Source organism: Diorhabda sublineata, chromosome 8 (assembly GCF_026230105.1).
Source record: "Diorhabda sublineata isolate icDioSubl1.1 chromosome 8, icDioSubl1.1, whole genome shotgun sequence".
Taxonomy (NCBI): domain Eukaryota; kingdom Metazoa; phylum Arthropoda; class Insecta; order Coleoptera; family Chrysomelidae; genus Diorhabda; species Diorhabda sublineata.
In genome coordinates this window covers 30174598-30200993 of record NC_079481.1, presented here as the reverse complement: position 1 = coordinate 30200993, position 26396 = coordinate 30174598, and the positions used below count along the sequence as shown (strand labels likewise).

General features: G+C 29.1%; 3 protein-coding genes across 4 annotated transcripts in view; all 3 read right to left on the bottom strand.

Annotated features, from left to right (window-relative positions):
• Positions 1-26380, bottom strand: part of LOC130447649 (uncharacterized) — a 38121-nt gene extending 11741 nt beyond the window's left edge. Inside the window, exon 1 of one of the 2 annotated variants that reach the window (XM_056784595.1) lies at positions 26163-26380. The gene's annotated coding sequence lies outside the window, so the exon portion shown is untranslated. Of the gene's footprint in view, positions 1-25247; positions 25535-26162 lie in introns of those variants that run through there. The other variant, XM_056784596.1, reaches the window with a different exon arrangement.
• Positions 937-11482, bottom strand: LOC130448303 (dynein axonemal assembly factor 4-like). Its single transcript, XM_056785590.1, has 2 exons — positions 11017-11482; positions 937-1628 (listed from the first exon to the last, which is right to left on the bottom strand). The coding sequence occupies exons 1-2, from the start codon at positions 11480-11482 to the stop codon at positions 937-939; spliced, it is 1158 nt and encodes a 385-aa protein (XP_056641568.1).
• Positions 16585-17726, bottom strand: LOC130448302 (testis-specific serine/threonine-protein kinase 1-like). Its single transcript, XM_056785589.1, has one exon. The coding sequence runs from the start codon at positions 17659-17661 to the stop codon at positions 16585-16587; it is 1077 nt and encodes a 358-aa protein (XP_056641567.1). The 5' UTR covers positions 17662-17726.
• Positions 26381-26396: the final 16 nt, after the last annotated feature.

Genomic DNA, 26396 nt, shown 5'->3' with positions numbered 1-26396 from the left:
AAACAAAGTTTGAAAATCTCGTTTTCTATATATCCGTGAAAAATTTCATCCGAAATAGACAAATTTCTCTTAATCTCCGAAATTGAGTTAAATCTGACAACGTCCCATCGTCGAATTGCCACGTTTATTATCATTGTCCTTAAAATCTTTGAAATAGTGTTAAATCCGACAACGTCACATTGTTATCGTTAGTACAATACTGCGCGGCGTTGTCAAGTTTCGTTGTAAATTGAGCGCGATATACGGGGGTTGTATAAAAAAAAGCAGTTTACACATTTCTTAAGATATCTCGGAACAGAAAAAAGATATCGATACGCGGTTTTCGTTATTTTAACGTAAATTCAATCTACTTTCGAATTATAAACTGAAAATTTCGTGATTTTGTTCAAATTTCGAGAAAAATCGCAATATTCAAAATATATAAAACAAACGCCCTCTAGCATTCGCGTTGATAATTAAATTGCTTAGTATTTATATAATTCGCGTTGTTAGACACAAAAAAACATCAAGTTTATAAAAATCCGATAAGCAGAACCGGACTTAGGGGCGTTTTTCCGTAACACAGGTCCCGCTCTCCCCCAATTCTTATTCGGAACGACAAACTACAAATTTCGGATTGAAAAATACGCAGAATTCGATTATCGTATATAAAAGGCCATTTTGGCGGGTAATTTTTGAAAAAAATTCGATTTTTTTCGACATTTTCAAATTTAAATCGTCCACCCCGTATTATATTCGGTTAAGGGAAATTTATCGCGCGAATCGGACAGACGGTTTACGAGAAACAATCTAATAAATAAAGGAAACGAATAACTTTCGAAATATTTATTTTCCCGTCAATAATTTAAAGTATTTAATGCGAAGTTTACGTGGAAAAATGAATTTTTAACATCGGCAACACTGTTTTTCACGTAAAATCCGCGTATACGGGGATGTTCAACGACAATTATCGATTGGATCTTGTTTATTCTTCTTTTCCGCCTCTAATTCTTCCGAATATTTTCGTTGTTCTTCGTCGAGGGCTCGGCGGAAACCTTCCGAATCGATTAACCTCAAACTGTATTTCAATTCTTCGATTCCTTGTCTTCTTTTTCCGTAACGACATAGAGCCTGTCCTCTTCTGCCGATGCAAACGGCCCTTTCGTGCAAATTGGCCTCGCATATCGGCGTCAGTAGTTCCAGGGCGGCGCTGCAGTCCTCGATGACCCTCCAGAAGTTGCCTACGGCCATGTGGGCCTCCGATCTCGATATGTAAAAGTCGACGAAGTTCTTGCTGAGGCCGATGCCGTAGGTGTAGGCGCTGATGGCGCCCAAATAGTTTTTGCGCTTGAGGAAATCGTCGCCTTTGGCTTTTACGAAATGGGGATTGCGTTCTTCCGGTCGGATGTCTTCGCCGACGAAGCCTGTCGATCGTCGAGCTTCGGCTTGTTTGATTAGGTATTCGTGTTCTTCTTCTAATTTGGATTCTCTGCAGGGCGTCGGGAATTGTCGCGGAGTGAAATCTATTTTCGTTGTGGCTGATGTTCTGGTTTTCGGGATTTGCGTGGGAGGGGAATCGGATGAGATTTTTGGCCGATTGGATGATTTTAATTTGCGAGTTACTTTTTCTTTCCATTCATCAAAATCGCCTGAAATATATATATTTTTTAATTTCGATAAGATGGGATTGTATGTATTCTTGTGTCAACCCCGGTAGATTAATTAGTGAATAAACGATTTGTTGGAGAAATTAGATCAATTTCGAATGGATTATTTTTGAAAAATATGAAGAATTTAATGGGAACCAACAATTTTCGATACTTCAACTTTGAAGCACTGTATTTCAAAAACTATCCAATATAATACGTTCCTGATTTATTTTCTATTAGTTTGAACCTTTGAACATACTTCTTTGAAATATATTTCAAATAATTTGGTCTGTACGATTTTAAGAATTCAATAGGAAGCAACAATTTTCGATTCTTCAACTTTGAAACACTGTATTTCAAAAACTATCCAATGTATTACGTTCCTGATTTATTTTCTAATAGTTTGAACCTTTGAACATACTTCTTTGAAATATTAACTCGATATTTCAAATAATTTGGTCTGTACGAATTTTAAGAATTCAATAGGAAGCAACAATTTTCGATTCTTCAACTTTGAGACACTGTATTTCAAAAACTATCCAATGTAGTACGTTCCTGATTTATTTTCCACTAGTTTGAACCTTTGAACATACTTCTTTGAAATATTAACTCAATATTTCAAATAATTTGGTCTGTACGATTTTAAGAATTCAATAGGAAGCAACAATTTTCGATTCTTCAACTTTGAAACACTGTATTTCAAAAACTATCCAATGTATTACGTTCCTGATTTATTTTCTAATAGTTTGAACCTTTGAACATACTTCTTTGAAATATTAACTCGATATTTCAAATAATTTGGTCTGTACGAATTTTAAGAATTCAATAGGAAGCAACAATTTTCGATTCTTCAACTTTGAGACACTGTATTTCAAAAACTATCCAATGTAGTACGTTCCTGATTTATTTTCCACTAGTTTGAACCTTTGAACATACTTCTTTGAAATATTAACTCAATATTTCAAATAATTTGGTCTGTACGATTTTAAGAATTCAATAGGAAGCAACAATTTTCGATTCTTCAACTTTGAGACACTGTATTTCAAAAACTATCCAATGTAGTACGTTCCTGATTTATTTTCCACTAGTTTGAACCTTTGAACATACTTCTTTGAAATATTAACTCAATATTTCAAATAATTTGGTCTGTACGATTTTAAGAATTCAATAGGAAGCAACAATTTTCGATTCTTCAACTTTGAAACACTGTATTTCAAAAACTATCCAATGTAGTACGTTCCTGATTTATTTTCCACTAGTTTGAACCTTTGAACATACTTCTTTGAAATATTAACTCGATATTTCAAATAATTAGGTCTGTACGAATTTTAAGAATTCAATTGGAACCAACAATTTTCGATTCTTCGACTTTGAGACACTGTATTTCAAAAACTATCCAATATAATACGTTCCTGATTTATTTTCTAATAGTTTGAACCTTTGAACATACTTCTTTGAAATATTAACTCAATATTTCAAATAATTTGGTCTGTACGATTTTAAGAATTCAATTGGAACCAACAATTTTCGATTCTTCGACTTTGAGACACTGTATTTCAAAAACTATCCAATATAATACGTTCCTGATTTATTTTCTATTAGTTTGAACCTTTGAACATACTTCTTTGAAATATATTTCAAATAATTTGGTCTGTACGATTTTAAGAATTCAATAGGAAGCAACAATTTTCGATTCTTCAACTTTGAAACACTGTATTTCAAAAACTATCCAATGTATTACGTTCCTGATTTATTTTCTAATAGTTTGAACCTTTGAACATACTTCTTTGAAATATTAACTCGATATTTCAAATAATTTGGTCTGTACGAATTTTAAGAATTCAATAGGAAGCAACAATTTTCGATTCTTCAACTTTGAGACACTGTATTTCAAAAACTATCCAATGTAGTACGTTCCTGATTTATTTTCCACTAGTTTGAACCTTTGAACATACTTCTTTGAAATATTAACTCAATATTTCAAATAATTTGGTCTGTACGATTTTAAGAATTCAATAGGAAGCAACAATTTTCGATTCTTCAACTTTGAAACACTGTATTTCAAAAACTATCCAATGTAGTACGTTCCTGATTTATTTTCCACTAGTTTGAACCTTTGAACATACTTCTTTGAAATATTAACTCGATATTTCAAATAATTAGGTCTGTACGAATTTTAAGAATTCAATTGGAACCAACAATTTTCGATTCTTCGACTTTGAGACACTGTATTTCAAAAACTATCCAATATAATACGTTCCTGATTTATTTTCTAATAGTTTGAACCTTTGAACATACTTCTTTGAAATATTAACTCAATATTTCAAATAATTTGGTCTGTACGATTTTAAGAATTCAATAGGAAGCAACAATTTTCGATTCTTCAACTTTGAGACACTGTATTTCAAAAACTATCCAATGTATTACGTTCCTGATTTATTTTCTAATAGTTTGAACCTTTGAACATACTTCTTTGAAATATTAACTCGATATTTCAAATAATTTGGTCTGTACGAATTTTAAGAATTCAATAGGAAGCAACAATTTTCGATTCTTCAACTTTGAAACACTATAGCTCAAAAACTAGTTAATGTATTACGTTCCTGATTTATTTTCTAATAGTTTGAACCTTTGAACATACTTCTTTGAAATATTAACTCAATATTTCAAACAATTTGGTCTGTACGATTTTAAGAATTCAATAGGAAGCAACAATTTTCGATTCTTCAACTTTGAGACACTGTATTTCAAAAACTATCCAATGTATTACGTTCCTGATTTATTTTCTAATAGTTTGAACCTTTGAACATACTTCTTTGAAATATTAACTCGATATTTCAAATAATTAGGTCTGTACGAATTTTAAGAATTCAATTGGAACCAACAATTTTCGATTCTTCGACTTTGAGACACTGTATTTCAAAAACTATCCAATATAATACGTTCCTGATTTATTTTCTAATAGTTTGAACCTTTGAACATACTTCTTTGAAATATTAACTCAATATTTCAAATAATTTGGTCTGTACGATTTTAAGAATTCAATAGGAAGCAACAATTTTCGATTCTTCAACTTTGAGACACTGTATTTCAAAAACTATCCAATGTATTACGTTCCTGATTTATTTTCTAATAGTTTGAACCTTTGAACATACTTCTTTGAAATATTAACTCGATATTTCAAATAATTTGGTCTGTACGAATTTTAAGAATTCAATAGGAAGCAACAATTTTCGATTCTTCAACTTTGAAACACTATAGCTCAAAAACTAGTTAATGTATTACGTTCCTGATTTATTTTCTAATAGTTTGAACCTTTGAACATACTTCTTTGAAATATTAACTCAATATTTCAAACAATTTGGTCTGTACGATTTTAAGAATTCAATAGGAAGCAACAATTTTCGATTCTTCAACTTTGAGACACTGTATTTCAAAAACTATCCAATGTATTACGTTCCTGATTTATTTTCTAATAGTTTGAACCTTTGAACATACTTCTTTGAAATATTAACTCGATATTTCAAATAATTAGGTCTGTACGAATTTTAAGAATTCAATTGGAACCAACAATTTTCGATTCTTCGACTTTGAGACACTGTATTTCAAAAACTATCCAATATAATACGTTCCTGATTTATTTTCTAATAGTTTGAACCTTTGAACATACTTCTTTGAAATATTAACTCAATATTTCAAATAATTTGGTCTGTACGATTTTAAGAATTCAATAGGAAGCAACAATTTTCGATTCTTCAACTTTGAGACACTGTATTTCAAAAACTATCCAATGTATTACGTTCCTGATTTATTTTCTAATAGTTTGAACCTTTGAACATACTTCTTTGAAATATTAACTCGATATTTCAAATAATTTGGTCTGTACGAATTTTAAGAATTCAATAGGAAGCAACAATTTTCGATTCTTCAACTTTGAAACACTATAGCTCAAAAACTAGTTAATGTATTACGTTCCTGATTTATTTTCTAATAGTTTGAACCTTTGAACATACTTCTTTGAAATATTAACTCAATATTTCAAACAATTTGGTCTGTACGATTTTAAGAATTCAATAGGAAGCAACAATTTTCGATTCTTCAACTTTGAAACACTGTATTTCAAAAACTATCCAATGTATTACGTTCCTGATTTATTTTCTAATAGTTTGAACCTTTGAACATACTTCTTTGAAATATTAACTCGATATTTCAAATAATTTGGTCTGTACGAATTTTAAGAATTCAATAGGAAGCAACAATTTTCGATTCTTCAACTTTGAGACACTGTATTTCAAAAACTATCCAATGTAGTACGTTCCTGATTTATTTTCCACTAGTTTGAACCTTTGAACATACTTCTTTGAAATATTAACTCAATATTTCAAATAATTTGGTCTGTACGATTTTAAGAATTCAATAGGAAGCAACAATTTTCGATTCTTCAACTTTGAAACACTGTATTTCAAAAACTATCCAATGTAGTACGTTCCTGATTTATTTTCCACTAGTTTGAACCTTTGAACATACTTCTTTGAAATATTAACTCGATATTTCAAATAATTAGGTCTGTACGAATTTTAAGAATTCAATTGGAACCAACAATTTTCGATTCTTCGACTTTGAGACACTGTATTTCAAAAACTATCCAATATAATACGTTCCTGATTTATTTTCTAATAGTTTGAACCTTTGAACATACTTCTTTGAAATATTAACTCAATATTTCAAATAATTTGGTCTGTACGATTTTAAGAATTCAATAGGAAGCAACAATTTTCGATTCTTCAACTTTGAGACACTGTATTTCAAAAACTATCCAATGTATTACGTTCCTGATTTATTTTCTAATAGTTTGAACCTTTGAACATACTTCTTTGAAATATTAACTCGATATTTCAAATAATTTGGTCTGTACGAATTTTAAGAATTCAATAGGAAGCAACAATTTTCGATTCTTCAACTTTGAAACACTATAGCTCAAAAACTAGTTAATGTATTACGTTCCTGATTTATTTTCTAATAGTTTGAACCTTTGAACATACTTCTTTGAAATATTAACTCAATATTTCAAACAATTTGGTCTGTACGATTTTAAGAATTCAATAGGAAGCAACAATTTTCGATTCTTCAACTTTGAGACACTGTATTTCAAAAACTATCCAATGTATTACGTTCCTGATTTATTTTCTAATAGTTTGAACCTTTGAACATACTTCTTTGAAATATTAACTCGATATTTCAAATAATTAGGTCTGTACGAATTTTAAGAATTCAATTGGAACCAACAATTTTCGATTCTTCGACTTTGAGACACTGTATTTCAAAAACTATCCAATATAATACGTTCCTGATTTATTTTCTAATAGTTTGAACCTTTGAACATACTTCTTTGAAATATTAACTCAATATTTCAAATAATTTGGTCTGTACGATTTTAAGAATTCAATAGGAAGCAACAATTTTCGATTCTTCAACTTTGAGACACTGTATTTCAAAAACTATCCAATGTATTACGTTCCTGATTTATTTTCTAATAGTTTGAACCTTTGAACATACTTCTTTGAAATATTAACTCGATATTTCAAATAATTTGGTCTGTACGAATTTTAAGAATTCAATAGGAAGCAACAATTTTCGATTCTTCAACTTTGAAACACTATAGCTCAAAAACTAGTTAATGTATTACGTTCCTGATTTATTTTCTAATAGTTTGAACCTTTGAACATACTTCTTTGAAATATTAACTCAATATTTCAAACAATTTGGTCTGTACGATTTTAAGAATTCAATAGGAAGCAACAATTTTCGATTCTTCAACTTTGAAACACTGTATTTCAAAAACTTCCAATGTAGTACGTTCCTGATTTATTTTCCACTAGTTTGAACCTTTGAACATACTTCTTTGAAATATTAACTCGATATTTCAAATAATTAGGTCTGTACGAATTTTAAGAATTCAATTGGAACCAACAATTTTCGATTCTTCGACTTTGAGACACTGTATTTCAAAAACTATCCAATATAATACGTTCCTGATTTATTTTCTATTAGTTTGAACCTTTGAACATACTTCTTTGAAATATATTTCAAATAATTTGGTCTGTACGATTTTAAGAATTCAATAGGAAGCAACAATTTTCGATTCTTCAACTTTGAAACACTGTATTTCAAAAACTATCCAATGTATTACGTTCCTGATTTATTTTCTAATAGTTTGAACCTTTGAACATACTTCTTTGAAATATTAACTCGATATTTCAAATAATTTGGTCTGTACGAATTTTAAGAATTCAATAGGAAGCAACAATTTTCGATTCTTCAACTTTGAGACACTGTATTTCAAAAACTATCCAATGTAGTACGTTCCTGATTTATTTTCCACTAGTTTGAACCTTTGAACATACTTCTTTGAAATATTAACTCAATATTTCAAATAATTTGGTCTGTACGATTTTAAGAATTCAATAGGAAGCAACAATTTTCGATTCTTCAACTTTGAAACACTGTATTTCAAAAACTATCCAATGTAGTACGTTCCTGATTTATTTTCCACTAGTTTGAACCTTTGAACATACTTCTTTGAAATATTAACTCGATATTTCAAATAATTAGGTCTGTACGAATTTTAAGAATTCAATTGGAACCAACAATTTTCGATTCTTCGACTTTGAGACACTGTATTTCAAAAACTATCCAATATAATACGTTCCTGATTTATTTTCTAATAGTTTGAACCTTTGAACATACTTCTTTGAAATATTAACTCAATATTTCAAATAATTTGGTCTGTACGATTTTAAGAATTCAATAGGAAGCAACAATTTTCGATTCTTCAACTTTGAGACACTGTATTTCAAAAACTATCCAATGTATTACGTTCCTGATTTATTTTCTAATAGTTTGAACCTTTGAACATACTTCTTTGAAATATTAACTCGATATTTCAAATAATTTGGTCTGTACGAATTTTAAGAATTCAATAGGAAGCAACAATTTTCGATTCTTCAACTTTGAAACACTATAGCTCAAAAACTAGTTAATGTATTACGTTCCTGATTTATTTTCTAATAGTTTGAACCTTTGAACATACTTCTTTGAAATATTAACTCAATATTTCAAACAATTTGGTCTGTACGATTTTAAGAATTCAATAGGAAGCAACAATTTTCGATTCTTCAACTTTGAGACACTGTATTTCAAAAACTATCCAATGTATTACGTTCCTGATTTATTTTCTAATAGTTTGAACCTTTGAACATACTTCTTTGAAATATTAACTCGATATTTCAAATAATTAGGTCTGTACGAATTTTAAGAATTCAATTGGAACCAACAATTTTCGATTCTTCGACTTTGAGACACTGTATTTCAAAAACTATCCAATATAATACGTTCCTGATTTATTTTCTAATAGTTTGAACCTTTGAACATACTTCTTTGAAATATTAACTCAATATTTCAAATAATTTGGTCTGTACGATTTTAAGAATTCAATAGGAAGCAACAATTTTCGATTCTTCAACTTTGAGACACTGTATTTCAAAAACTATCCAATGTAGTACGTTCCTGATTTATTTTCCACTAGTTTGAACCTTTGAACATACTTCTTTGAAATATTAACTCGATATTTCAAATAATTAGGTCTGTACGAATTTTAAGAATTCAATTGGAACCAACAATTTTCGATTCTTCGACTTTGAGACACTGTATTTCAAAAACTATCCAATATAATACGTTCCTGATTTATTTTCTATTAGTTTGAACCTTTGAACATACTTCTTTGAAATATTAACTCGATATTTCAAATAATTTGGTCTGTACGAATTTTAAGAATTCAATAGGAAGCAACAATTTTCGATTCTTCAACTTTGAGACACTGTATTTCAAAAACTATCCAATGTAGTACGTTCCTGATTTATTTTCCACTAGTTTGAACCTTTGAACATACTTCTTTGAAATATTAACTCGATATTTCAAATAATTTGGTCTGTACGAATTTTAAGAATTCAATAGGAAGCAACAATTTTCGATTCTTTAACTTTGAGACACTGTTTTTCAAAAACTATCCAATGTAGTACGTTCTTGATTTATTTTCCACTAGTTTGAACCTTTGATCATACTTCTTCGAAATATTAACTCGATATTTCAAATAATTAGGTCTGTACGAATTTTAAGAATTCAATTGGAACCAACAATTTTCGATTCTTCGACTTTGAGACACTGTATTTCAAAAACTATCTAATATAATACGTTCCTGATTTATTTTCTATTAGTTTGAACCTTTGAACATACTTCTTTGAAATATTAATTCGATATTTCAAATAATTTGGTCTATACGAATTTTAAGAATTCAATTGGAACCAACAATTTTCGATTCTTCGACTTTGAGACACTGTATTTCAAAAACTATCCAATATAATACGTTCCTGATTTATTTTCTATTAGTTTGAACCTTTGAACATACTTTTTTGAAATATTAACTCGATATTTCAAATAATTTGGTCTATACGAATTTTAAGAATTCAATTGGAACCAACAATTTTCGATTCTTCGACTTTGAGACACTGTATTTCAAAAACTATCCAATATAATACGTTCCTGATTTATTTTCTATTAGTTTGAACCTTTGAACATACTTCTTTGAAATATTAACTCGATATTTCAAATAATTTGGTCTGTACGAATTTTAAGAATTCAATAGGAAGCAACAATTTTCGATTCTTCAACTTTGAGACACTGTATTTCAAAAACTATCCAATGTAGTACGTTCCTGATTTATTTTCCACTAGTTTGAACCTTTGAACATACTTCTTTGAAATATTAACTCGATATTTCAAATAATTTAGTCTGTACGATTTTAAGAATTCATTAGGAACCAACAATTTTCGATTCTTCAACTTTGAAACACTATAGCTCAAAAACTAGTTAATGTATTACGTTCCTGATTTATTTTCTAATAGTTTGAACCTTTGAACATACTTCTTTGAAATATTAACTCGATATTTCAAATAATTTGGTCTGTACGATCTTACGAATTCAATAGAAATTAACAATTTTCGATACTTCAACTTTGAAACACTGTATCTCAAAATCCACCCAATGTATTACGTTCCTGATTTATTTTCCACTATTTAGTACCTTTGTTCATATTTCTGTGAAATATTAAATTGATATTTCAAGTATTTTGGTCAGTACGATTTTAAGAATTTGATGAAACAAATATTCCCACCATTTTGCACACATAGATTTTTTTAAATAAAAGTCCCACCCATCATTCAATATTTTCCTTCTTACGCACATTACACCTCACAAACGCACTATTCTTATTTGTTTTTTCTAAATTTTAGATTAAAAAATAATTTGCATAATATATGATGATCACATGTACCTAAAGCCAGCTTCTCCTCTTCTTTTTTAACCTTACTAATGGCCTCTTTTATTTCAGAATCTATATCGATCTGCTTCTTGACAGCCAATCTTTTCAATTCGCATTTTTTCTCCGACTTTTTTTTATCAATCGTCTGTTCCTCCCTGTAAGCCTCCTCCAATAACTCCCTTTTCAAAGCAAATTTTTCCGTTTTCGTAAGATTCGGTTCCAAACTTGTCCAAAACCTTTCGTCGGCTTTCTTCAAATCGAAAACTATTTCCGTGGAAGTTAGAGTTACACTACTTAGTTCCAAATCGATGGCGGAGTAAAGTATGATTTCCAAATAATTGTGCCCGTACGTGGCCTTTATGAATTTCCTTGAAATGAACGTATCGACTTTAGAATGATGAATACCTTTCAACGGCGCTTTTATCATAACTTTTTGTTCAGTTTGTTTCCATTGGAAATCGGTAACGATCACCGGCATATTTTTATTTATTTATATATTCATATATTTTAAAGAACGTCTTTAACGTCACTAACACAAACGTATTCGATCTAATAAGATTATCGCCATGGCAACCGCGACAAAAAACCTAATACCATACGGGACATATACATTCGCATTGTTGCCGGATTTCGTTTTTTCAACAGGAAACTTTCGCTATTTTGTAGACGGCCATAGTAATAGTTAATGTAATGGGAATGTTGACATATAGATCATTAATACGGGGTGTGTTTGTAAAGTTAATATCGTTTTGAAATAAAAATTATTAATTTATTCGCTTTAAACGATAAATAAAATAAATAAAAAGGATTTTAGCAATAAAAGAAGATAAAAAAATATATAAATATGTAAAAATATTACGAATCTTACATTTCATTGATATAATAACGTACAGGGTGTTGTTAAAATTAGGGTATTCTGTCTGGTACGTCAAAAAATTTTTATTTTTTTTTTTCGCGGGTTTATCGTTGGCTGTTCGATCCCTTAGATGTAAAGGGGATGAGGTAACTCCTTTTTAGAGTGCTCTAAAGGACATCGCTCGAAAACAAGGAATTATTTGTATATTTTTGTAGTAATTTCGTTGTTTTGTAGCTTGGTGGCCACAGAATTTCTTTCTGTGGGTTACTGCCGTCATAAAGTTTGACGTTTACTAATTGTGAACGTGCTTCAACGCGTTGTCATACGAGGGGTATTCGAGTTGTTTATAAAACTGAGTTTGTATAACTTGCGACGTGGATTGAACCAACAGCATTAAGTTGATTAATTCGCTTCTACATTTGGTTATTAAGCATCGAATAGAGCTGGTATTCCAGATTAAATCATGGTCGCTCTTGGATGAATTTCGTGAAAATCGTCCAAAATTTAATAGGAAGCAACAATTTTCGATTCTTCAACTTTGAAGCACTGTATCTCAAAAACGGTTCAATGTAGTACGTTCCTGATTTATTTTCTAATAGTTTGAACGTTTGAACGTACTTCTTTGAAATATTAACTCGATACTTCAAATAATTTGGTCTGTACGATTTTAAGAATTCATTAGGAACCAACAATTTTCGATACTTCAACTTTGAAGTACTATATCTCAAAAACCAGTTAATGTATTACTTTCCTGATTTATTTTCCAATAGTTTGAACGTTTGAACGTACTTCTTTGAAATATTAACTCGATACTTCAAATAATTTGGTCTGTACGATTTTAAGAATTCATTAGGAATCAACAATTTTCGATATATCAACTTTGAGACACTATATCTCAAAAACTAGTTAATGTATTACGTTCCTGATTTATTTTCTAATAGTTTGGACCCTTGAACGTACTTTTTCGAAATATTAACTTGATATTTCAAATAATTTGGTCTGTACGATTTTAAGAATTCAATAGGAACCAACAATTTTCGATACTTCAACTTTGATGCACTATATCTCAAAAACCAGTTAATGTATTACGTTCCTGATTTATTTTCTAATAGTTTGGACCCTTGAACGTACTTTTTCGAAATATTAACTTGATATTTCAAATAATTTGGTCTGTACGATTTTAAGAATACATTAAGAACCAACAATTTTCGATACTTCAACTTTGAATTACTATATCTCAAAAACCAGTTAATGTATTACGTTCCTGATTTATTTTCTAATAGTTTGAACCTTTCAACATACTTCTTCGAAATATTAATTCGATATTTCAAATAATTTGGTCTGTACGATTTTAAGAATTCATTAGGAATCAACAATTTTCGATATATCAACTTTGAGACACTATATCTCAAAAACTAGTTAATGTATTACGTTCCTGATTTATTTTCTAATAGTTTGGACCCTTGAACGTACTTTTTCGAAATATTAACTCGATACTTCAAATAATTTGGTCTGTACGATTTTAAGAATTCATTAGGAATCAACAATTTTCGATATATCAACTTTGAGACACTATATCTCAAAAACTAGTTAATGTATTACGTTCCTGATTTATTTTCTAATAGTTTGGACCCTTGAACGTACTTTTTCGAAATATTAACTTGATATTTCAAATAATTTGGTCTGTACGATTTTAAGAATTCAATAGGAACCAACAATTTTCGATACTTCAACTTTGATGCACTATATCTCAAAAACCAGTTAATGTATTATGTTCCTGATTTATTTTCTAATAGTTTGGACCCTTGAACGTACTTTTTCGAAATATTAACTTGATATTTCAAATAATTTGGTCTGTACGATTTTAAGAATTCATTAAGAACCAACAATTTTCGATACTTCAACTTTGAATTACTATATCTCAAAAACCAGTTAATGTATTACGTTCCTGATTTATTTTCTAATAGTTTGAACCTTTCAACATACTTCTTTGAAATATTAACTCGATATTTCAAATAATTTGGTCTGTACGATTTTAAGAATTCATTAAGAACCAACAATTTTCGATACTTCAACTTTGAATTACTATATCTCAAAAACCAGTTAATGTATTAAGTTCCTGATTTATTTTCTAATAGTTTGAACCTTTGAACATACTTCTTTGAAATATTAACTCGATATTTCAAATAATTTGGTCTGTACGATTTTAAGAATTCATTAAGAACCAACAATTTTCGATACTTCAACTTTGAATTACTATATCTCAAAAACCAGTTAATGTATTAAGTTCCTGATTTATTTTCTAATAGTTTGAACCTTTGAACATACTTCTTTGAAATATTAACTCGATATTTCAAATAATTTGGTCTGTACGATTTTAAGAATTCATTAGGAATCAACAATTTTCGATATATCAACTTTGAGACACTATATCTCAAAAACTAGTTAATGTATTACGTTCCTGATTTATTTTCTAATAGTTTGGACCCTTGAACGTACTTTTTCGAAATATTAACTTGATATTTCAAATAATTTGGTCTGTACGATTTTAAGAATTCAATAGGAACCAACAATTTTCGATACTTCAACTTTGAAGCACTATATCTCAAAAACCAGTTAATGTATTACGTTCCTGATTTATTTTCTAATAGTTTGGACCCTTAAACGTACTTTTTCGAAATATTAACTTGATATTTCAAATAATTTGGTCTGTACGATTTTAAGAATTCATTAAGAACCAACAATTTTCGATACTTCAACTTTGAATTACTATATCTCAAAAACCAGTTAATGTATTAAGTTCCTGATTTATTTTCTAATAGTTTGAACCTTTGAACATACTTCTTTGAAATATTAACTCGATATTTCAAATAATTTGGTCTGTACGATTTTAAGAATTCATTAAGAACCAACAATTTTCGATACTTCAACTTTGAATTACTATATCTCAAAAACCAGTTAATGTATTAAGTTCCTGATTTATTTTCTAATAGTTTGAACCTTTGAACATACTTCTTTGAAATATTAACTCGATATTTCAAATAATTTGGTCTGTACGATTTTAAGAATTCATTAAGAACCAACAATTTTCGATACTTCAACTTTGAATTACTATATCTCAAAAACCAGTTAATGTATTAAGTTCCTGATTTATTTTCTAATAGTTTGAACCTTTGAACATACTTCTTTGAAATATTAACTCGATATTTCAAATAATTTGGTCTGTACGATTTTAAGAATTCATTAGGAATCAACAATTTTCGATATATCAACTTTGAGACACTATATCTCAAAAACTAGTTAATGTATTACGTTCCTGATTTATTTTCTAATAGTTTGGACCCTTGAACGTACTTTTTCGAAATATTAACTTGATATTTCAAATAATTTGGTCTGTACGATTTTAAGAATTCAATAGGAACCAACAATTTTCGATACTTCAACTTTGAAGCACTATATCTCAAAAACCAGTTAATGTATTACGTTCCTGATTTATTTTCTAATAGTTTGGACCCTTAAACGTACTTTTTCGAAATATTAACTTGATATTTCAAATAATTTGGTCTGTACGATTTTAAGAATTCATTAAGAACCAACAATTTTCGATACTTCAACTTTGAATTACTATATCTCAAAAACCAGTTAATGTATTAAGTTCCTGATTTATTTTCTAATAGTTTGAACCTTTCAACATACTTCTTTGAAATATTAACTCGATATTTCAAATAATTTGGTCTGTACGATTTTAAGAATTCATTAAGAACCAACAATTTTCGATTCTTCAACTTTGAAACACTATATCTCAAAAACTAGTTTATGTATTACGTTCCTGATTTATTTTCTAATAGTTTGAACCTTTCAACATACTTCTTCGAAATATTAATTCGATATTTCAAATAATTTGGTCTGTACGATTTTAAGAATTCATTAGGAACCAACAATTTTCGATTCTTCAACTTTGAATTACTATATCTCAAAAACCAGTTTATGTATTACGTTCATGATTTATTTTCCACTAGTTTGAACCTTTGAACATACTTCTTCGAAATATTAACTCGATATTTCAAATAATTTGGTCCGTACGATTTTAAGAATTCATTAAGAACCAACAATTTTCGATTCTTCAACTTTGAGACACTGTATTTCAAAAACTATCCAATGTAGTAGTAGAGATTATTTCGAAAAATGATAAAACCACATGCATTTACAAATATTTGTTTTTTATTTGTCTATATCAAGATTAGGTCTGGGCAATTATTTAAAAAAAAAATAATCGATTATATAAAATAACCGATTATTTTCGATTAATCCAAAATAATCGATTAATCAAAAAGAATCAACGATCGATTATTCGAAAATCGGAAATAAAGTTTCAAAGGAACGATTTTTATTCGATTCCCAATAAAAACAAATCAAATAATGAACCTACAGAAGATATTCGAAATAATTACTCGGAAAATAAATTGTTTAATCGTTAAATTGAGATTATTTCCGATTAATCGATTCCTTTCAAAAAATTTCTATCGTTTAATCGATCACCCGATTAACGGATGATTAATCGATTATTATGCCGACATAGTACGCGCGCGCAATCGAACGAAAAAAAAAAAAAAAAAAAAAGAATCGAAATTTCGAAATTTTATTTTCAACATCACCACTAACATCAGAGACGCAACCATCGATAAAAACCGCAATCGAAACACTTATAATAATCGATGAATCGATCAAGTTAAAGCGGACGCGCTGCTCGTCGTCTTCTTATCCTCTTCCAATTCGTTCGTTTTGAATATTTTGATATCTTCGTTTTGGGACAGTTTCTTTTCGTGAACCTTCTTGCTCAACTGTTCGATATAATGCCTCCTGTCGATTTGCGCTTGCGCCAACGCCGCCTCCTCCGCCTGGCTCATCATCTTCAGGCGCGGATCCATCGATATCCAATCCGAATTCAAAATGTCCTCGATGCGGTACCGCTTCGTTATTTCCGGTTCGAGGAGGTGCACGACCAGCGATTTGATTTGCTCGGAGAGCGCGTCCACGACCTTGGGCCGGAACTTCCATCGGCGGTTCAGCTGCTGTTCGTTCAACCTCTTGACGTTGGTGTCGTCGAAGGGCATCGCCTTGTTCACCATGATGTAGAGGATGATGCCCAGGGACCAGACGTCGGCGTTCTTCGGGTAATAGGGCATGCCTCTGAGGACTTCGGGCGCGGCGTACGACAGCGAACCGCAGTACGTGGTGCTCGTCAATTTCCTGCCGTGGGAGTCGGTGACGAAGCGCGAAAACCCGAAATCGGCCAATTTCAGGTTGAAATTGTTGGTGATCAAACAGTTTTCGCACTTGAGGTCGCGATGGGCGATGTCCATGTCGTGCAAGTACTGCACGGCCAACGTGACTTGCCGGAACCACACTCGGCTCTGGGCCTCCGATATCGGCCCCTTTTTCAGTATGTACTCCAGGAGGTCGCCGTTTTCGGCGTGCCGCATGAAGATGAAGTACTTTTGCTTCCTTTGGAATATGCTGTGTATGTGTATTATGTGGGGGTGGCTTATCCTGACCAGTATGTCCAGTTCTCTGGGCAGGAACTTTTTGACGAAGTCCGCGGGGGCTTTGCTTATGTCGACTATTTTGCAAGCGAGGAATTTGGGGGTTTTTTCTTTGTCGTCCGACGCCGTGTTGCTGCCGACGAATTCGGCTAGAAATACCTGGGCGTAGGATCCTTCTCCTAATTTCTGCAGAAGGCGGTATCCTCGAGAGGACAGGGTGAGTTCTTCTGATTCTCGAAGCGAGAGACCGGGGGCCATGCTCGATTCAAAATCATCTTCGTTAGATTTTCACTGAAATTTTGACCATGCCACGATATGACAATTTCGACCGATTCGACTTTTCTTTATGTTAATTGAAAAACAAAAAAAACGTAGGTTAGTTACTTGTCAAAAATTTGACGCGGCGCGTCGATAATCGTAGAATGGAACGTATCCTTTTGATGCGTCGACAAACGTCAAATTCGTATCTTTGGTTAGGTTAAGTGATGTTTCGAAATAGTTCTATGGGAATGTTGAATTCTGTGGAAAAATAACTGGACGAATGTTGGTATTGAATATACTTAAGGGGTTTGCTAAGGAATTAATTTTCTGTATCTCTAATCGTGCAGTCAATCATTATTTGGATCGTGAAATTATTTTTTTACAAAATATAATCGATTTCGTATTAAGAACGGTTATTTTTTTTAATAATTTCATCAGATAAAGACAAAAATAGTTTACGATACAATATTTTAGTTGTCCACCCTGTTTAATACATCGTATAGTTTGAAATTAACTTTTCCTTCGTCCACACTATAAAAAATATGAAATTTGTCTAAAACTTTCTCTCATAAATCATATAAAATAACAATAAATGATAAATAGTTTGATAAATCACCCTGTAAGTCTGTCTAATCGTGGTCTAAATCATTATTTTGATCGTGAATGTATTTTTTAACAAAATATGATCGAATTCGTATTATGAACGGTTATTTTTTTTAATAATTTCATCAGATAAAGACAAAAATAGTTTACGATACAATATTTTAGTTGTCCACCCTGTTTAATACATCGTATAATTCGGAATTAACTTTTCCTTCGTCCACACTATAAAAAATATGAAATTTGTCTAAAACTTTCTCTCATAAATCATATTAATAACAATAAATGATAAATAGTTTGATAAATCACCCTGTAAGTCTGTCTAATCGTGGTCTAAAGCATTATTTTAATCGTGAATGTATTTTTTAACAAAATATGATCGAATTCGTATTAAGAACGGTTATTTTTTTTAATAATTTCATCAGATAAAGACAAAAATAGTTTACGATACAATATTTTAGTTGTCCACCCTGTTTAATACATCGTGTAGTTCGGAATTAACTTTTCCTTCGTCCACACTATAAAAAATATGAAATTTGTCTAAAACTTTCTCTCATAAATCATATAAAATAACAATAAATGATAAATAGTTTGATAAATCACCCTGTAGGTCTGTCTAATCGTGGTCTAAATCATTATTTTGATCGTGAATGTATTTTTTAACAAAATATGATCGAATTCGTATTATGAACGGTTATTTTTTTTAATAATTTCATCAGATAAAGACAAAAATAGTTTACGATACAATATTTTAGTTGTCCACCCTGTTTAATACATCGTATAGTTTGAAATTAACTTTTCCTTCGTCCACACTATAAAAAATATGAAATTTGTCTAAAACTTTCTCTCATAAATCATATAAAATAACAATAAATGATAAATAGTTTGATAAATCACCCTGTAAGTCTGTCTAATCGTGGTCTAAATCATTATTTTGATCGTGAATGTATTTTTTAACAAAATATGATCGAATTCGTATTAAGAACGGTTATTTTTTTTAATAATTTCATCAGATAAAGACAAAAATAGTTTACGATACAATATTTTAGTTGTCCACCCTGTTTAATACATCGTATAGTTTGAAATTAACTTTTCCTTCGTCCACACTATAAAAAATATGAAATTTGTCTAAAACTTTCTCTCATAAATCATATAAAATAACAATAAATGATAAATAGTTTGATAAATCACCCTGTAAGTCTGTCTAATCGTGGTCTAAAGCATTATTTTGATCGTGAATGTATTTTTTAACAAAATATGATCGAATTCGTATTATGAACGGTTATTTTTTTTAATAATTTCATCAGATAAAGACAAAAATAGTTTACGATACAATATTTTAGTTGTCCACCCTGTTTAATACATCGTATAATTCGGAATTAACTTTTCCTTCGTCCACACTATAAAAAATATGAAATTTGTCTAAAACTTTCTCTCATAAATCATATTAATAACAATAAATGATAAATAGTTTGATAAATCACCCTGTAAGTCTGTCTAATCGTGGTCTAAAGCATTATTTTAATCGTGAATGTATTTTTTAACAAAATATGATCGAATTCGTATTAAGAACGGTTATTTTTTTTAATAATTTCATCAGATAAAGACAAAAATAGTTTACGATACAATATTTTAGTTGTCCACCCTGTTTAATACATCGTGTAGTTCGGAATTAACTTTTCCTTCGTCCACACTATAAAAAATATGAAATTTGTCTAAAACTTTCTCTCATAAATCATATAAAATAACAATAAATGATAAATAGTTTGATAAATCACCCTGTAGGTCTGTCTAATCGTGGTCTAAATCATTATTTTGATCGTGAATGTATTTTTTAACAAAATATGATCGAATTCGTATTATGAACGGTTATTTTTTTTAATAATTTCATCAGATAAAGACAAAAATAGTTTACGATACAATATTTTAGTTGTCCACCCTGTTTAATACATCGTATAGTTTGAAATTAACTTTTCCTTCGTCCACACTATAAAAAATATGAAATTTGTCTAAAACTTTCTCTCATAAATCATATAAAATAACAATAAATGATAAATAGTTTGATAAATCACCCTGTAAGTCTGTCTAATCGTGGTCTAAATCATTATTTTGATCGTGAATGTATTTTTTAACAAAATATGATCGAATTCGTATTATGAACGGTTATTTTTTTTAATAATTTCATCAGATAAAGACAAAAATAGTTTACGATACAATATTTTAGTTGTCCACCCTGTTTAATACATCGTATAGTTTGAAATTAACTTTTCCTTCGTCCACACTATAAAAAATATGAAATTTGTCTAAAACTTTCTCTCATAAATCATATAAAATAACAATAAATGATAAATAGTTTGATAAATCACCCTGTAAGTCTGTCTAATCGTGGTCTAAATCATTATTTTGATCGTGAATGTATTTTTTAACAAAATATGATCGAATTCGTATTATGAACGGTTATTTTTTTTAATAATTTCAGCAGATAAAGATAAAAATAGTTTACGATACAATATTTTAGTTGTCCACCCTGTTTAATACATCGTATAGTTTGAAATTAACTTTTCCTTCGTCCACACTATAAAAAATATGAAATTTGTCTAAAACTTTCTCTCATAAATCATATAAAATAACAATAAATGATAAATAGTTTGATAAATCACCCTGTAAGTCTGTCTAATCGTGGTCTAAAGCATTATTTTAATCGTGAATGTACTTTTTAACAAAATATGATCGAATTCGTATTATGAACGGTTATTTTTTTTAATAATTTCATCAGATAAAGACAAAAATAGTTTACGATACAATATTTTAGTTGTCCACCCTGTTTAATACATCGTATAGTTTGAAATTAACTTTTCCTTCGTCCACACTATAAAAAATATGAAATTTGTCTAAAACTTTCTCTCATAAATCATATTAATAACAATAAATGATAAATAGTTTGATAAATCACCCTGTAAGTCTGTCTAATCGTGGTCTAAAGCATTATTTTAATCGTGAATGTATTTTTTAACAAAATATGATCGAATTCGTATTATGAACGGTTATTTTTTTTAATAATTTCATCAGATAAAGACAAAAATAGTTTACGATACAATATTTTAGTTGTCCACCCTGTTTAATACATCGTGTAGTTCGGAATTAACTTTTCCTTCGTCCACACTATAAAAAATATGAAATTTGTCTAAAACTTTCTCTCATAAATCATATAAAATAACAATAAATGATAAATAGTTTGATAAATCACCCTGTAAGTCTGTCTAATCGTGGTCTAAATCATTATTTTGATCGTGAATGTATTTTTTAACAAAATATGATCGAATTCGTATTATGAACGGTTATTTTTTTTAATAATTTCATCAGATAAAGACAAAAATAGTTTACGATACAATATTTTAGTTGTCCACCCTGTTTAATACATCGTGTAGTTCGGAATTAACTTTTCCTTCGTCCACACTATAAAAAATATGAAATTTGTCTAAAACTTTCTCTCATAAATCATATAAAATAACAATAAATGATAAATAGTTTGATAAATCACCCTGTAAGTCTGTCTAATCGTGGTCTAAAGCATTATTTTGATCGTGAATGTATTTTTTAACAAAATATGATCGAATTCGTATTAAGAACGGTTATTTTTTTTAATAATTTCATCAGATAAAGACAAAAATAGTTTACGATACAATATTTTAGTTGTCCACCCTGTTTAATACATCGTGTAGTTCGGAATTAACTTTTCCTTCGTCCACACTATAAAAAATATGAAATTTGTCTAAAACTTTCTCTCATAAATCATATAAAATAACAATAAATGATAAATAGTTTGATAAATCACCCTGTAAGTCTGTCTAATCGTGGTCTAAATCATTATTTTGATCGTGAATGTATTTTTTAACAAAATATGATCGAATTCGTATTATGAACGGTTATTTTTTTTAATAATTTCATCAGATAAAGACAAAAATAGTTTACGATACAATATTTTAGTTGTCCACCCTGTTTAATACATCGTGTAGTTCGGAATTAACTTTTCCTTCGTCCACACTATAAAAAATATGAAATTTGTCTAAAACTTTCTCTCATAAATCATATAAAATAACAATAAATGATAAATAGTTTGATAAATCACCCTGTAAGTCTGTCTAATCGTGGTCTAAATCATTATTTTGATCGTGAATGTATTTTTTAACAAAATATGATCGAATTCGTATTATGAACGGTTATTTTTTTTAATAATTTCATCAGATAAAGACAAAAATAGTTTACGATACAATATTTTAGTTGTCCACCCTGTTTAATACATCGTGTAGTTCGGAATTAACTTTTCCTTCGTCCACACTATAAAAAATATGAAATTTGTCTAAAACTTTCTCTCATAAATCATATAAAATAACAATAAATGATAAATAGTTTGATAAATCACCCTGTAAGTCTGTCTAATCGTGGTCTAAAGCATTATTTTAATCGTGAATGTATTTTTTAACAAAATATGATCGAATTCGTATTATGAACGGTTATTTTTTTTAATAATTTCATCAGATAAAGACAAAAATAGTTTACGATACAATATTTTAGTTGTCCACCCTGTTTAATACATCGTGTAGTTCGGAATTAACTTTTCCTTCGTCCACACTATAAAAAATATGAAATTTGTCTAAAACTTTCTCTCATAAATCATATAAAATAACAATAAATGATAAATAGTTTGATAAATCACCCTGTAAGTCTGTCTAATCGTGGTCTAAATCATTATTTTGATCGTGAATGTATTTTTTAACAAAATATGATCGAATTCGTATTATGAACGGTTATTTTTTTTAATAATTTCATCAGATAAAGACAAAAATAGTTTACGATACAATATTTTAGTTGTCCACCCTGTTTAATACATCGTATAGTTTGAAATTAACTTTTCCTTCGTCCACACTATAAAAAATATGAAATTTGTCTAAAACTTTCTCTCATAAATCATATAAAATAACAATAAATGATAAATAGTTTGATAAATCACCCTGTAAGTCTGTCTAATCGTGGTCTAAAGCATTATTTTAATCGTGAATGTACTTTTTAACAAAATATGATCGAATTCGTATTATGAACGGTTATTTTTTTTAATAATTTCATCAGATAAAGACAAAAATAGTTTACGATACAATATTTTAGTTGTCCACCCTGTTTAATACATCGTATAGTTTGAAATTAACTTTTCCTTCGTCCACACTATAAAAAATATGAAATTTGTCTAAAACTTTCTCTCATAAATCATATTAATAACAATAAATGATAAATAGTTTGATAAATCACCCTGTAAGTCTGTCTAATCGTGGTCTAAAGCATTATTTTAATCGTGAATGTATTTTTTAACAAAATATGATCGAATTCGTATTATGAACGGTTATTTTTTTTAATAATTTCATCAGATAAAGACAAAAATAGTTTACGATACAATATTTTAGTTGTCCACCCTGTTTAATACATCGTGTAGTTCGGAATTAACTTTTCCTTCGTCCACACTATAAAAAATATGAAATTTGTCTAAAACTTTCTCTCATAAATCATATAAAATAACAATAAATGATAAATAGTTTGATAAATCACCCTGTAAGTCTGTCTAATCGTGGTCTAAATCATTATTTTGATCGTGAATGTATTTTTTAACAAAATATGATCGAATTCGTATTATGAACGGTTATTTTTTTTAATAATTTCATCAGATAAAGACAAAAATAGTTTACGATACAATATTTTAGTTGTCCACCCTGTTTAATACATCGTGTAGTTCGGAATTAACTTTTCCTTCGTCCACACTATAAAAAATATGAAATTTGTCTAAAACTTTCTCTCATAAATCATATAAAATAACAATAAATGATAAATAGTTTGATAAATCACCCTGTAAGTCTGTCTAATCGTGGTCTAAAGCATTATTTTAATCGTGAATGTATTTTTTAACAAAATATGATCGAATTCGTATTAAGAACGGTTATTTTTTTTAATAATTTCATCAGATAAAGACAAAAATAGTTTACGATACAATATTTTAGTTGTCCACCCTGTTTAATACATCGTGTAGTTCGGAATTAACTTTTCCTTCGTCCACACTATAAAAAATATGAAATTTGTCTAAAACTTTCTCTCATAAATCATATAAAATAACAATAAATGATAAATAGTTTGATAAATCACCCTGTAAGTCTGTCTAATCGTGGTCTAAATCATTATTTTGATCGTGAATGTATTTTTTAACAAAATATGATCGATTTCGTATTAAGAACGGTTATTTTTTTTAATAATTTCATCAGATAAAGACAAAAATAGTTTACGATACAATATTTTAGTTGTCCACCCTGTTTAATACATCGTATAATTCGGAATTAACTTTTCCTTCGTCCACACTATAAAAAATATGAAATTTGTCTAAAACTTTCTCTCATAAATCATATTAATAACAATAAATGATAAATAGTTTGATAAATCACCCTGTAAGTCTGTCTAATCGTGGTCTAAAGCATTATTTTGATCGTGAATGTATTTTTTAACAAAATATGATCGAATTCGTATTATGAACGGTTATTTTTTTTAATAATTTCATCAGATAAAGACAAAAATAGTTTACGATACAATATTTTAGTTGTCCACCCTGGTTAATACATCGTATAATTCGGAATTGACATTTTCCACTTCTCACACAATAAAAAATATAATCTTTTAAATAATTGTCATAAACAACAATAAATATTTCTCAAAGAATTCCTCAAAAAGTATTTATCGATGTAACCTATTTAAACTTTGTGTTGTTTCAACTCGATCGACTCCCCTACAAAATTTAGATTTCTAGTTCAGTAAATGTTATACACCTCGTATAAATCTAATTAAGTAGATTTATGTCCGACACACACACGTATAAATAAAAAAACACTCTTTAAATATTTAATGAGTAAACTTGATTGAATTACGTCCTACAGAATAAATAAGATTCTTACTTGACCGCCTTTTCATAGATCTACACTTCTACCCACACTGAGTTCTCGTTATAAATTTTTGCTCACTTATAAATACGGAGGAAATTTAAAAATTTTTGATCACACAACTAAATCCAACACAATCTACATGGTTATATATTTAATAAACTCGAGGCGCCGAGACGCCCGATTGTAAACTGGTAAAACGAGGTAGCGAGAATTTTGAATCGGTCATCATCGGAAGAAGATCGACCCTCCGTTTAGATTAACGCGGTAAGGGGTGGCGATATTAGAACAGACTTGATGCTTTTTCTACAACTGGAGCACGGGATTTCGGTGACACATATCGGGGGGCAAACCATTAGAAATCAATCTTCGTTTTAAATAAAAATATTTTATATAAACTATTAAGCACCGATTATTAATAATTACTTTATCTAATTTGTTTTTAATACATCTATACTTACAGAATATTTATTACAAACACTTTATTGTTGTATATTCTTATTGTTTATGATTATTTTTTGATAAATAACGATGAGATAACCTTTTTTATTTGTTTAATAAAGTTATTAAAACTTTTTATGTGTTTTATTTACATTATGAAACCATTCTAATTATATACATAACCTAGATTTCTTCTTTTTTACAACTTGAATCAAACTGGTTGAAAATTCCATCATAGATGTCGCTAAAATTAATATATAAACATCTTGTATATTTACAAAAAATAAAACTACGTTACAAAGTTACATTTAAAAAAACTACTCTTAAAATTAGTGTGAATAGTTCTACAATTTTAATGTAATTCTCGTTTTTCGTGTTTCAAACTTTTTATTAGCTATTAGAATACTTGTTATCTCACTATAATTTTTTGTCATTCACCAGAAATTCAACTAGATATGTAAACATCAAAAAAAAACTTAACGAACTTACCAATTCTCAGATTCCATTTGTTTTTTATACGATACACTCTTTATTTATAAATATCTACTGGTTTATGATAAAAAAGATAACGGAATATTACATCGATTGTTTATAACTTATCACACAATTATTTATTTCTGCATTAAAATTTAGTTTGAAAATACACATCATCACTTTTTGTAAGACCTTATGGTACTAAATAGATTCGAATATAAACTTTGTTAAGAGTCGACTTGGAGCCGT